This window comes from Anarrhichthys ocellatus, unplaced genomic scaffold (genome assembly GCF_004355925.1).
Source record: "Anarrhichthys ocellatus isolate YVR2014 unplaced genomic scaffold, GSC_Weel_1.0 scaffold44, whole genome shotgun sequence".
NCBI classification, from domain to species: domain Eukaryota; kingdom Metazoa; phylum Chordata; class Actinopteri; order Perciformes; family Anarhichadidae; genus Anarrhichthys; species Anarrhichthys ocellatus.
In genome coordinates, this window is record NW_022280074.1 from 376,032 (window position 1) to 391,214 (window position 15,183).

Here is a 15,183-nt window from a genome sequence, read left to right on the forward strand (position 1 = left end):
TGTGTGTGTGTGTGTGTGTATGTGTATATATATGTATATACTGTATATATAATCTGCAGTCTTTAGTGTCGCCTTCAGTGTCGTAAAAAATTACAAAATTGCTTTAATTGCACCAGAACGCAGGATGGTTGGAGATGTGAAAAGGCGCCTGAATATATTATTGTCTCATGCATCAGCTGGCAGTGGCTCTGTTCAGATGAGATAAAGGGGAAATCATTGGAAAATATATCTTAGTCAGTGGTTAGTATATTTTTGCTAAACATCTGCTCTTAGGGGAAGGTTACAAATGCAGCCTAGAAAATACTTAGTTGAAAAGAGTTGGAACTTTGAGTGTATGTTGTGATTACACACGTTTAAATCTTGACGTTCCACTGCAGGTAGTAGTCCCTCCATGTTGTTTCAGACTGAATCACATTCATTCTTCATCCTATCGAAACAGTTCACTGTTGTTTCACTTCTTACTAATGACACTCTGTATGTGTCTATATGTTGCAGAACTCCCAGAGGAAAAGAGGAGCACGAGCCAACAACAAACCTGACAAGAAGCTCTGTCCACAGGTAACACACACACACACACACACACACACACCTATGTTCCTCCATATGGTCCAACAAATCAATGAGAGAGACAAAGTGTTGTTTCAGCTGCTAACCCTTGAAGACATTTAGACCTGGAGAGAGTGACATTTATCTAACACACACACACACTTTCAAAAGGACATGTAACGCAATCACCAATAACAAATAGCCGCGCGTGTATAGTTGAAACATCTGCAGAACTAGAGAAACATACCAATATTACAATACCAAGCTTTTTCTTTTTTATTCTGCTGTTGTTCCTGTTAAGATTCTTTTTTATTTATTTGCTTTAAGAGGCAGTTAACCAGTTTACCCACACGTATAATTTAGTTTATCCTCGTTAATATGATTTAAAATACAAAAAAATAAATATCACCATATTTTCATGGCGTCAGCATCGCATCGTTGCTGATAGTTTTTATGGTGTCAGCATCGCTCGAGGCAGCTGTCGTCTCTGCACAAATGTAATTGCATGTACTGCAGGCGACAGGAACTGTGACGGTTATTCCCTCCTACAGGTCTCGACATTGAGTGTATTGAACACAGCAGCACGTGTGCCAAACTGTAAGAATCAGAGTCGATTGGAAACATGCTTCTTGAATCCTGCGAGGACAGTTTGTTTTCTCCATCGACAAGTTCATGTCCCGTTCAGTCGTGATGAAGTGAAGCGTGATCACTAAATCATTTTGTGCACAGAGGAACTCGGTCTAACACGATGACGCATTTCAGTTACGTTCAGCTCATTTTAAAACAAAAAATAATCATGGAAAAAATGAAGAATTTTATTATGTTGTAGCCAAAGAGAATCACAAAATGCCTCGTCATTCATGTCACATAACTCTTTATGGCGACCTGATCTCAATAAACAGATTCTTCATCCAGATGTAGAATCTGGAGCCAACGGGAGAAGATTTAGGGATTGGAAGCGTTCTGGTTGCCTTGTGAAGTCAGTAGTGATAAACAAATGAGATCTCTGAACCCACCGGGTATCGCCCGATGATATCGATTGTTATTGGTTCAGAATTAGAAAGAATTAGTAGAATTAGTATCTGGACGTACACATCGTCTTTCAACTCCAGTCATGCATCTCAGGTTGCTAATCTGACGGTAAACACTGAGCAGTGCACAGGAAGTGTTGTCCCGGATATCTGCTGGCTACAGCCCCTTAGTCTCTTTATACTCAAACCACCAGAATCAGGATTTGATATGAACTGAATGGAATCAATAAGCAGAATCACAAAACAGTCACAAAAAATATCACCTTATTGACATTTACATAGAGCAAGTGCTGTAGCAAACCTGCTGCTTCTGAAGACTGGCACTCTAATTAAATTACTAACCCAGTTAATTATCACCTTTACAGCCAATCCTCCCTGAAACAGCTGTGTCACTCTTTTTCTTTCTGCTTCAAACACCATTTGAATTCGGAACAGAGATGTTTATGTTTGTCCGGGGCCGCCGATCCACGACGGTCATGTTGGAAATCTATCATGTTTGATCCTTTAAGTGTGTTCCCGCCTCACAGCTCACAACTGGGCGGTCCGTGTGTCTCTCTGTCGGCTGTGACCTGTTTCCTCTGGGGATCACACTCTATCTGTCCAAACAAGCCGTGTGCAGTTTGAAGCAGATAAATCAGCATTTTCCTCTATTCCTCCTCATCTCCACATCATCTCTTTCTCTCTTTTCTTCCCTCCATCTTGTCCTGCAGGTGTTTGTACTGACTGTAATCCTTGCATACCCGTTTTTTGTTTATGCTTGGATTACAGATCACGCCTAGACACCACACTTTAAATCCCTACCTCCTCTTCATTCTGCCTCACTTCACTTCACTATTTATTTCCTTAACTTCACTTTCCGAGGTCTCCCTCCCTTCTTTATTTTTCCAAATCGCTAAAATAATTCAAACACAGCTGTAAGACATGTTTTTCCTCTGCGAAGAAAAAAAGGCACTCTGGGAGTTAGAAGTGTATGAGATCAGGTTTAACAGAGCAACACAGTACACCGAGATACAGATTAAAAAACCCACAGGAGTAATATATCCCCACAGAAGGTGTTTGCGGTGAAGTTAATTCTCTCACTGACATCTCTCCCCGTCTGCAAACGCAAGCCCAGGCTTCCTCTCTAAGCCACATACCATAAATGGTCGACTGGCTGGTGCTCGTATCGCTTAATGTGGTTGGAAATGCTCCACAGGCCGTAAAACAAATACAGCCACGGAGCTGCTTCTGAGGAATGAGGCGCATAGAGTCGCCTCAGGTCAGCAGTAGTTACAACGCAATTTAAGATAGAGATACATACATCAATATACTGTATGTTCATGTTGAGAGCTTCATACAACTCCTCAAAAAGGGGACGTTTAAAGCTGAATCAACTGTTTTTTCCAGTCACTCTGGGACAGAAAAACACCACCACGGGCTGACACACAGCCCTTCTGTAGTTGGTTTGGCTAACGTGGTGCAAAACAGTTGCCTGTTTACATAAAGCAGACACAGAGCCACAATTGCAATTAGCTGATATCATGCCACCCGATGAATGTAAATCCAACACCCACTCTCTTAGCTCTGTTTTTTGGTCTCCACCAACTCCTGAGGGAAATACGTGGCTCTTTAAATGCTAAATGCTCCACTATGTTCACCAGCTAGTCACTAACTATGTCTGTCTGCTCGTTGGTGCTGGACAGGTAGTGTGCTATGGGGAGACAATACAGTAAATATGCCGCAAAACCAAAACGGACACTGACACGCTCTATGGAGCCACGGAGTTGATCACTGTTTAAAACGAGGCGATGTCACTTTTGAAAAAGTAAAAACAGTCATTTAATATGCTGTATGACGTTGTCTGAGGCAAACCACTAATGAGTGTTTTCTGGACTTTCCTTTGTGTTATGTCGTCTTTTCTTCTTAAAAGCATCACGAGGAACAAACACAGCATGACTCTGACCTCACCATTTTAGCTGGAAGCCGCATTCAAATAGCTCTTTGTCATTATTTTTCAAGTTCAAGGCGACTTTAAATAGAATAAAAAACTAATTCATCCCATTTGAGTTGCAGGACTGCACTGAAATGTGGCTTGTGTTCAAATGACAGACAAGCAAACAGTTTAGTGCATATTATAACTGAGAGAGATGATGCCCAAACATCACCATGGTTAAGAAAACAGAACATCAGGACATAATTCAGCAACAAAATCACCACATACTTCACTCTAAACCTCTAATGTTTAAGCTGTTATCCATCTGTCTGCAGCTTTTACTCTCTGTGTGTTTCCATCCATGTCCGGTTCTCAGTTAAAAGAATTACCTAAAAAAAGATGAATCAATTATTAAAGTGTCTGTCACTGTGTCACAGCCGTACATTGCATGATAACAGACGCGCTTACGTGTCGGCCTCTCTGTGATACGGCAGTTTTTGTATCAATGCCACCTCGGTGCTCTCTTCTCTTTCCGCCCCGTCACCACAGGAGGACAGCTCGGACCTGAAATGTCAGCTCCACTTTGCCAAAGAGGAGTCAGCCCTGATGTGCAAGAAGCTGACCAAACTGGTGAAGGACAGCGAGGCCATGAAGGAGGAGCTGGCCAAGTTCAGGTCACTGTACGGGGACGTCAACGCCTCGCTCACCGTGGAGGAGGTGAGGGGAGGATGAGGAGGACAGACATTAACTGATGTATAGCTGGATATTTGTTTTTTAAGCCAATTTACACAGGAGCAAAAAGTTTATCACATTTCACTTTGTCATCGTCAGACAGTGATAGATGAGCAAATTAGGGCAGACAATGTAGTGGTTAGTGAACAAGACCAAAAATCACCACACAATGGAGGAGGATTTCATATTTAGAGGATAGTGATGCAGCCAACTGAAGTGTTTTCTGACAACACCTGAAGGAAAATATAAACCCTGCCTTTCCATCTTTATCCCATTTAACTCTGTATCTCTTGATGTTTGCCTGAGAGATGCAAAACGTTGTCAGTAAGCTATTATGGTGGTCCCAGTTTGTAAAGTGTACCCCTATAAACCTAAATGCCAAACAACGCCTGGGAAAACTCTACAGAGCTGCATTTGTATTGTTTTAGAAACAGCCAAAACTCCCCACAAAGCTCATTAAATCCAACTCACTTATGAGCTGTTTCAGTGACTAATGCTGAAAACAACAAACAAATACATCAGTTGTTACAATATTGACTTTCCAGTCACATGCGTAATGATGAGGATTTGAATATCCAGGACTGAAAATGTTGTTATCACTTTTGATAATGATATTTATAGTTTGTCCTTTCAAACCATGATGTAAGAAAATGGTAGAAAAAGGGTAGAAACCCTTCAGTATTTCATGCTAACAGCTGATTTAATGAACAGGTGGGAGTTGATTAAGAAAATGGTTCTCCTCTCCAAGTGTGTATTTTATTTGACTCCCCCTCAGGTTAATGACTCCCCCCACACGCGCGAGGCGGAGATCAGAGTCCACCTGAAGCTGGTGGAAGAGGAGGCCAACCTGCTGAGTCGACGCATCGTTGAGCTGGAGGTGGAGAACAGGGGGCTCCGAGCTGAGATGGACGACATGAAGGGACCACAAGGTAGTTTGTAAACTCATCTCTATTACACATTTATACACGCGATGAAACCTGTATCAATATTCTTATCAAACGCTCGGCAATAAAACAAACTTATTTCCCAAAATGTCGAACTATTCCTTTCAGATTATACCTGCTTTCAGACATCTGCCTTCTCTGCCTGACCGCTCATTGTTTCTTTCCCTAGATTGTCCACAGGAGCTTTCTGGTGTTGGTGGCAGTCTGGGAGGAGGAGCCATGGTACTCGGAGGAGGAGCTTCATCTGAAAACGTCATGGAGCTCCAGAGACACCTCCAGTTTGTGGAGGAGGAGGCGGAGCTACTGAGGAGGTCTCTCATCGAGCTGGAGGAACAGAACAAACTCCTGATGAATGAGATAAACCGCTACAAATCTGATCTCCCGCCGCCGACGTCCACACTGTCGTCCAACTCTTTGGCGTCGCTGACGGACGGGCTGCTCAACGACAGCCCGGTGCACTCCATACAGGAAGGGGCGGTGCTTATCAGCACGGACGCCCCGGTCCAGGAGGAGGAGCTCAGACTGGCGAGGCTTCAGATTGGAGATCTGGGCGGGAAGGTGAAGAAGCTGCAGTACGAAAACCGAGTGCTTCTGTCCAACCTGCAGCGCTGTGATCTGGCCTCCTACCATGCTCCTTCCTCCTCCTCCTCTTCCTCCTCACTACGACTGGCTCTGGAGACTGACGCAGAGGCCGGAGACTCGGCTGAGTGCCTCCCAAGGTAGTTTAAGTTTTCAGTTTCCCTCACAGCATTTCTGTGTGAAATTGTGTGAATTAGAAGTCCTAAACGCGCTCTCTCTGTGTTTTTCCATCAGCCCGCCTCACCGCAAAGAGCCAGTAGGGGGTGAGACCGATGCCCTGGATATCAAGGAACGCAAAAAGAAGATCGAGGACAACGCTGACGCAACAACCTCACTCCCTGGCTACCTGGGGCAGAAGGACCATGATGCCTTGCTGACCATGAGGGACCAGGCTCGCTTGGTTTCCACCGCGATACAGCTCCTGACCTCCCCAGAGTCTAACTGCCTCTCCTCCTCCCCGTCCATCTATCACAAGGTCTGCAGCAACGAGGCAGCAGAGCCGTGTGACCTGGAGAAACCTCAGCCTCACGGCCAGGTACGCGTCCCTCGGTCGGGGTGTTGTTGGCTTTTCACAATAATGACCGACTATGTGATAAAGTCTGTTATTTCTTTGTTTCTGCAGATTTCAGAGCTGTCTGACCTGGCGGACCGGCCCCTGGTTGGTGCTCTGACCAGCAGGCTCCAGGCCCTGCACACCCAGCTACAGGCCTTTGTGGAGCAGGTCGACAGCCTGGGTAAACCCCCAGCAGGTGGGAGGGACCCTCAGGTTGAAGGAGCGTCTCCGCTGGCCTCACCCTGCGCCTCCCTCCTCTGCTCTGGGGACGGGCAGGATGGACTGAGCGCTGCCGTGGAGCAGGTAAAAGACGGGAAACACACTCCTCCTTTTCACTCCTTGTCACTCTGTCTCTCATTTATTATCAGTCTCTCTTTTTCGAAAGCTTTTACTTTTTTTATTTTTTATTTTATTTTCCGTTGTCACTAGTTTGTTTTTCTATTCTTCAATTTTGTGTTTGGTCCAGTGCCTAACCGTTAGTTTGGCTGCATAATCCTCCCAATCCCATCTAACCCTGCTGCTTTAGTTTCTCCTCACACCGGAGAATGGATTTACACAACACGCTCAAATCTGATGAACAACGGCAATTTAAAATACAAATTAACCTGACGTGACTCCAACACAGTTGTGAGTGGAAAAATATCCCTTTAGTGACAAACAAACAAACAAAATCTGCCCCTGCTGTATGGGCGTATAATTAGATGAATTCAGATTTGAGCTGCCAGTGTAAACCTCTCCACATGATGCCACCCTTTGTCCTCTGCATGCAGTTAGATTGCTTCCTGACCTGGTATTTAGATGCTGCTTTAGGCCTCAAATGGAGCCTGGTTGAATGCATGGACATAGTAGGGTTATTAAGAGCACATAAAGCACCATTTATTTATATACGTTTTCATCAGCATCATAAAACCAACTCGGGTTAGATCGAGTGAGGTTGTGCAATATCTATCATACATTTATATATATTTACTCACATTTATTATTATTTTATCAGAATAAAGGCCAACAGGACAATTGCATTGTTTGGCCCGTATTAAGATTCATGTAGCATCATGCAATGTAGTTGACTAGCAAATAATAAACTATGAACATAGTCTATAAGTACTATCTGAGTCTGTTTTGGTTTGAATACATAAAATCGTAAAAGATACAAGTCTAGTGTTTGGTGTTGTCCGTCTATTTGAGCTAATTAGTATTCTGACACCAGATACTGAGTACTGTATGACTGTGTTTTTATAATAAGAGGAGTAACGTTGGTAGAAACACAAGACGAGAAACCACTTAAAAATACTAAATCTGGAGTCAAAATATCCGAGTTATTCAAATCCATCGTTTGTGTGCAAAGAAAGTAACGGTGGTGAAATCTACCTCGGATTATTACTAAAAGAGTTTTTAATCTAGATTTCTTAAAGCAGCGGAGGAGACAGTGAGCTCGGTCTCAACAGATTTCTCATCATACTTTATAAATCACATTTACAGTCTGACGTTCTCCTCTGGGGGAATTCTTGGGTCGCAGTTGATTTATGTTTTAGTCTGAGCATCAAATTTATTTTCCACTATGTGACGGTCCAAATTCAGTGTGAGATCCACATTTATGAAGGCACACTGGAATCAGCAAAGATTTTGAGTTTACACTCGACTGAAGTGCAGCTGCTGGCTTAAGCTCCAACTGTCAGGAACATGCTTAAAGATGACAAAACCCTCATTTGTTATTTAGAGATTGTGTCACCACACTGGCAAGACTTTCAAGACTCAACAGTAGACAAAATGTACTTATATTTTTGTGATTTGGTGTCCTGCCTTTACAACAAGAGAAACTTGTTTCTTGTAAAAGTCTGTCTTTTCTAATGTAATCTAGTTTGCCTGTCTGGAGGAGGCTGTGGTGAAATTATACAAAGTTTTAAGAGAATACATTATCATGTGTAGACTCCATTAGAGGCCAAATTCTGAGTCCCAACACCCCTCCGATCTCTCCTCCCCTTCCCTTTCTCCTCCCCTTCCCTTCACCCCCTCTCTCTCTGCACGGGCACCATAACCGCCGGTTTCTGCACTTCACTTCCATCTCTCCCTTTGCCTCCTTCCTCCCGTTACTCACGCCTCCTCCTCCTGGTCATCTTCTTAAATGCCGACCTACTTTCCCCTGACTCCTTGCTCACCTCACATCCCGTTTCTCCCCTCTCCTCCTTCACCTTGTTGCCCCTTCGCTCTGACTTTTCATCCTAACCCCCTTACTCCTTCTCGTCTTCTTTCCCGCTCCCTTCCCTCCTCTTTCTCCCATTGCTGTTTCTCCCCCGTCTCTCCTCTCTTCCCACTCTTCCGTGTCCTCCTCTGTTTCATGTATCTCTCCTCCCCCCTCAGCCATTCATTCTGCCCTCCATCCTCCTTTTCTGTCTTTTCTCCACCCTCTCCTTCTCCTCTCTGACCAAGCTCTTTCTCCTCTACATCCTTTTCTTCGTCTTGTGAGATCCATACTCAACTGTTTCTGTTTTGTCCGTCGTTTTTCATTTTTCTCAATGTTGTCATATGGATCGACGTCATTTTGGTTGAATTGTTTTTTATTCTTATGGTTGTGTTTGTTTGTCTTGTTTTTTTTTCTTTCGTTACTATCACTCCCCTCCTTTTTGTTTTTGTTCCACCACGTCTCCTCCTCCCCTGTCCCTCCCTCTCTCGTCTATGTTTTTTTTTATTCATTAACCTGCCCATGCATGCATGCAGCAGCCTGATTATAGGGACCAATCAGAGCCGGAGGTGAAAGGTGAAATTGAGGAGAACAGCCAATCAGACAGCAATGAGAAGCAAAAGCGGGACAGCGGCCGGCTGGAACGGGGAGAGAAGGAGTCGGACGATGCGCTGGTGAGTCGCTCAACAACACAACCATTCCCATTAGGACAGACACAGACACACACACTTTGAGCCTGAAGCTTTAATGTCAAATCTCTCACTCTGTCTTGTACACGCAGACAAACAAACAAACTCTTAGGCCTTTGGTTGGTCGAAGTCTCAACATGCCTTCAGGGCAACAAACGAATGTCTAGTCTGCTCCTTTATCAGTCTGACCGAGAGGGTAAAGTAACTAGGGAAGCTGATGGGGAATCTGAAAGGGGCTATAACTGCTGTTTTCATATTAATAATGGAGCAAATGACTACTTGTATGTGTAAGGGATACGAATTATCAACTCTGCATTTACCCTCAGTGCATTTATTCATTTCTCCCTTGTCCGTCTGGTCAAACAGCGAGGGAGGGAGCAGATTGTGGAAGCCAACAGTTTCTACAGCTCAATATTTCATATATGGATTGTATCCACTGAACCACTCTCACTTTTGAATGATCCAACGATCGAAAACACACAACACAAACAAAAACACGCTTTATCTGCCGTTTCCGTGTGACTTTAAAAGGTGGTGTTCTGTCAGCGTTACGTTTACAGCTTGTTTCCACTGTGGCAAAAAAAACAACCAGCTTTGATACATACAGTTGACAATTGCTGCCATAACACCCCATAATACTCTGAATAAACATCCAAAACACAGTTAGAGAGAAGACATGTCCCAACCTGTTGTCTTGCCATCACGCCTGCTGAAGACGTTGGTGTGTGTTTCAGCAGGATAAGAGGACAGTAAAGGACAAAATGATCAGATATGGATTTGAACAAATATGTAATTTAGAGCGAGACCACCAAATCATCCCGGCTGATGTATTAGCCAGTGGGTATTAGTGTACAGTATGTGTCGACCAATAAGTAACAAGAAACTTAGTTCAACGTGTATCTTGTTCACAATTTAAAAGAGATAAAAAAGTGCTTAGATAGTCACGGCCCACTTAATAGCTTTTTGCCAAGTTTTCGAGTGATAATGGGTCATAGCTTGATGTAGTGGATTGTTCAGTCTAATGTCTTCAAAGACGGTCCTGATGGCAACTGAGCCATCTCCATGACAACCGAACAAGCCCCTTATCCTGAGGAAGATCTGAGATGCGGTTAAAAGGTCTGGAAAAAGCTAGTTAAGTGCACCTTGTGTTAAGATTTGGCGGGTCAAACTCCTGTTTAAGGACCATTAAGAATGAACTTGTACCCTCGACTAGTAACATTTAACGTTTAGTATTTATATTTGCATTATTGAAACTGATACAAAAAACAACACCCATGAAAACGTGCCTTGAATGTACATGTGGGCTGTGTATGCTTGCATCACTTCTTCCTGTGCAACCACACAATGACAGGAAAAGTTCATCAGAGGCTCATTTACATGCACACACACACACACACACACACACACACACACACACACTGAAGCTTGAAGTTCGTGATGTGGTACAGTAGTGGTGAACTCATGCCAGCAACACAGTGTTGTCAACAAACATAAACAGTGACTTCACCGTCAGCTGTGGGATTGACGGGAATAAAAGACCTCTTTGTTTGGCTGACCTTTAGCTGGCGTGTCTCCATGGTAACCAGGGATGTGTGTGTGTGTGTGTGTGTGTGTACGTACGTGTGTGTGTGTACGTACGTGTGTGTGTGTGTGTGTGTGTGTGTGTGTGTACGTACGTGTGTACGTGTGTGTGTGTGTATGTGTCTGCATCTTTATCCGAGCTTGAGAATGTGAAATAGAATGAAGCAGAAAGATAACAGGAGAGTCAGATATTCTGGAGAAACAGCTGATGAAGTGAGCAGAGCAGTGACACAGCAGCACATACTGTACAATCACACAAACACTCAGCATGATGGAGCCGCTCATTCTCTGCAACATTCAACGGTAGAGCTTGTAACCCCCTTCTTCCGGTCTTTATGCTAGGCTAGGCTACGGTGTTGGTAAAATGGTGTTATTAGTATATTTGGATCCTCTCATTCTTTGCACATTTGCTCACACGTTGCTTCAGTTTTGTAATGCACATTTTTTGCATGAGCAGCTGCCACTTTCTCACAACAGTGAGTCATACCGGAACAGAAACTCTGGCTGTGAGCGGCCCGGGTGCTGTTCAGGGTGGAGGGTGATGGAGGGCAGAGGCTGAGCCCAGTGGAGGGTGAAAGAGGACATTAATGGTACAGTGGTGGGTCGATGGATCGCACTCACTCAGCAGTCAAATGAGGCATGGGAGAGTGCATGAGATGATGTGTGTGTGAGAGACTGTGTGTGTGCGTGTGTGTGTGTGTGGACATACAGTTAGCGTGCCAAAGCTGAAATGTGATTTAAAGGGTGTTCTAGCATAAAACTGCCATGTTATGTGCTTCTCACACTTAGCTGTTTCTCCCTTTGTCATTTCCTTCTAACGCTCTCGTCCCTCGCCACCTCCCATTACTGCTTTTTGTTCTTTTCTTTAATCTCTGGCCGCCTCCCTCCTTGTTCCCTACCCACCGATGTTTCCCTATCCACTGCTCCTTTCCTTATTTCTTTCTTTCCCTCAACTCTTTTACTCCACCTCCCTTCTTCCTTATCTTCCCCCCCCCACTCATCCTTTCCTCATCTCCCTCTTCCGTTCCTCCAGCCCGTCCATGTCGATGACCTCCTGGCTCGGCTGTCCGAAGCGGAAGAGTCGGCTCTCGGAACTCAGGTGGAGCTGGAGGAGGAGAGGCAGGCTCAGAGAGAAACCACTCTCAAACTCACACAGGTCAGTTTGCAGCACTGAATACTGCCAAGACAGGTCAAATACTGACCTGGCCACAAAAGACCCTCAATCTCACACAAAAACACCATTTCCTCCCTGATCGTCCTGTGTCAAACTGTCTGTCCCTCTCAGATCCAGGAGGAGCACCAGAGGGCTCTGCTCCGTCGGGACTTCCAGCTGCAGAGTTTGGGCCTCCAGGTTCGGCTCCAGCAGAAGTTGTGGAGCCAGGAGAGGACTCTGCTGGTCCAGGAGTCCCAGCACCTCAAACAGGCCCTGGTGCTGCTCAGCCTCAAACTACGCTGCTTCCTCAAACAGTGGAGGCTGGGCTGCAGGAAGGACACGGAGTGGAAAGACATCTTGGAGGTATGAGGGGAAGAGAAAGGAAAATGCTGTCCACACTGTTGACATGCTGTTTGTCATTATTTTAACCAAGATGTGTATTTATGTATCTAAAAGTAATACTCTATTGTCCTCAAAGGGTATCTCCATTTGTTCTCAAAAATCATGTAATCTCAGTTTTTCAATCACAGAAAGAATTAAGAGAAAATCTTAACCAGGTTTAACCAGGTTCTATGCAGAAGACAAGTAACCTGGCCACAAGGCCAAGTGACTTCATTCAACATCAAATGTGAAATAGCATGTTTTTCGTATTGTAGCGTATTTTTCATATTGTAGCTGGATGTAAATTGTTGTTGTTGCCTTTGCAGAAGTAAGAAAAAGTATAAATATGTAGATAAATAAACACACAGAGGCTAAATGATTGAAAAGCGATCCTGCTCTGTGATTATTTATTTTCAGATGAACAGCCTGAAGGACCTGTACCTGCTGTTGGAGGAGGAGAACCTGACGAGCCCCGTCCACCAGACTGACAAGAGGGCTGCTGCAGACGAACAACTCAGCCCAACTATCAAGGTCAGTTGAGTGACACACACACACACACGTACACACACACACGTACACACACGTTCTTACATGCGTATCTTTCCCTGTAGTCTAGTGCCGTGAGCAGCACCTTGGCGGACCTGAAGGTGGCGCTGCAAGATTTGAGTGGAGAGTTGCGACAGGAGAGACAAGGCTCCCAAGAACTCACGCAGCAGTTCGCCAAGGCCAAGGCATCATGGGAGGTGGAGAGGACCGAACTACAGAGCCTCATTACGCAGGTAGGAAGTATTTCTGTAAGTTTATACCGTGTAATACGTCAACTTATTTTCTGCCAGTTTTGGCAAAATTAAGAATATTTCACATGAAAGATTTCTCTTCATGCTGTTGACGCTCCTGTCGTTGGTTTGAAGAGGGCAGGACTCTCAAATAAAGATGATCAACTTTTTCTTCCAGACTTTGATTGACTTTAACTTTGACTGTTGCTTATTTAATCATTAATATTCAATGTCGTAGAGGAATACTTCCTGTTTAAAACACAATTTCAAAATGTACAAGTGATACATTAAACATTACTCAAAATCATGCTTTTTTATGTTACTCAAAAAACAAAATCCCAAATCCTTGTGCCTGTTTCTAAGTGAGCCATGGTGCCGGCCATTAGGAGACACAAACTGATGCAACGTGCAATGTACAAAATGCATCACACTCTTTGATTTCATGTTCTACACCCACTGTGTTGCCCATTAAGGGAATACGATGATCTACTTTCCTTCGGTTGCTCTCCAGTTTTGAGTTGAAGGAGACAGATGTTGACATTTAAAAGCCAACAGATACTCAGAGACTCAGATGCTGGGAGAGTCGAGCAGAGCTCAACGAATTCAGGACAAGACCAAAGACCAATACGGTGGGAAGATTAGGTAAACGAGTAACTGGACAGTTATAGGTTATAGTCGACCTATGGTTGGAAACAGACAGAGAAAAAAGAGAATAAGTTGTGGTGTTTCTGTTCTGAAGTGGCCAATATTTAGTTTGACAAGTGGTCGTGGAAATAGTTGGTCAATGTCTACTTCCGAATTGCCAAGTGGCTTATGTATTTGTGAATTTGAGCCTTTCATCCCCTGTCTGTCTGTCTTATCTGCAGGCCGTGAGTGATGGTATTAATGTTTCATCCTCCTCTCCTCCCTCATTGTCTCTCTGTCTCATAACAGCAGCGGAGATGGTAACTGTAAGTGTTAATTAACAGCCTCTGTGATAGAACACAGCCTGTGTGCTGCCGTCTGGTAATTGAGACAGAGAGAGAAGAGAGAGAGATAAAAGAAAGACAAAGAGGGCTGTTCAAGTTTGGCAGTTGAAAAGCCTCTTCATGTGTCCTTACCTTTGTTCCCTGAGTGTATATGCTTCTGCTATCTACCATTAAAAGCCATCTGATATTGCATATTGCAGATTTTGTGGCAGGCCCATACCTGCAGGTTTACCTTTAGCCCCAAGCTAACCAGCACCAGCAGCATTAACATAAGATGGAAGGTGTCAGTTTGCAAAAACATGTTTTTCATTTACGCCATGTGCTGTTGTCAAAGTAATTTATTCATGCACTGTCATTCATTTTCAAATGTTCTCTCCAATTAACTTTCAACATTGAGTTCTTTCAAAACCCGGTTCCACGTGAAAACTTGTAAAACCACGTACAGTAAATCATACCATCCATAGCAGCCTCACCATAACTTAACCCAAACCTGAATTGATTATGATTATCAATATTTTAAGATTTAGGTTTTTGATCACTTTATCCTAATACTAATTCTAATCTTAAATCCTAATTCTAAAACTGAAATGTCCCTTTGTGAAGAAATAAATACCCTCGCTATGACGGGTGTGTTTTGGTCCACAGCAGTACCGAAACACAAAGACAGACAGAGAGACACTCGCACCCGGACGGAGTCATTAATCATCGTCATGATCAGAGAGACTCTGCCCTCGCGCTATGGTGCGCCATCATTTGTTTTCCGATTGGTTTGGCAGCTCCTCTTGGCAACCAATAGGAGTTGCGAGCGGCATCACAAAGTGATAGGACTCTCTCCTGTCCTTAAAGGTGACGTAGCGGCAGGCTATCTGTATAATTACATTTACAGACTAACCTTTGTGGCTTAATCAAAGAATCCAATCACATGGCTGCGATTCATTTTGAGTGAAACCAACCATGTCGTGCCGGGCAGGATGTCGACACAAAAATATGAGTTTCATATTTGATTATGTTTAACTGTGTTGCACTTTATCACAGATTTTGTCAAATTGAAACAGAAGCACACGCACATGTGCAACACTTTATTTCCATTATTCTCTTTTCTGCCCTGTAAAGTGTGTGTGTGTGTGTGTGTGTGTGTGTGTGTGTGTGTGTGTGTGTG

General features: G+C 43.9%; 1 protein-coding gene across 2 annotated transcripts in view; it reads left to right on the forward strand.

Annotated features, from left to right (window-relative positions):
• The window catches only part of mtcl2 (microtubule crosslinking factor 2), a 104,778-nt gene that overhangs the window by 74,108 nt on the left and 15,487 nt on the right, over positions 1-15,183 (forward strand). The window contains exons 5-15 of one of the 2 annotated variants that reach the window (XM_031868785.1): positions 496-558; positions 4,039-4,206; positions 4,997-5,150; positions 5,335-5,884; positions 5,979-6,279; positions 6,367-6,600; positions 9,013-9,150; positions 11,780-11,902; positions 12,032-12,262; positions 12,698-12,811; positions 12,892-13,059. In XM_031868785.1, the coding sequence (XP_031724645.1) occupies positions 496-558; positions 4,039-4,206; positions 4,997-5,150; positions 5,335-5,884; positions 5,979-6,279; positions 6,367-6,600; positions 9,013-9,150; positions 11,780-11,902; positions 12,032-12,262; positions 12,698-12,811; positions 12,892-13,059 (2,244 nt within the window). The remainder of the gene's footprint in view (positions 1-495; positions 559-4,038; positions 4,207-4,996; positions 5,151-5,334; positions 5,885-5,978; positions 6,280-6,366; positions 6,601-9,012; positions 9,151-11,779; positions 11,903-12,031; positions 12,263-12,697; positions 12,812-12,891; positions 13,060-15,183) is intronic. The other variant, XM_031868786.1, reaches the window with a different exon arrangement.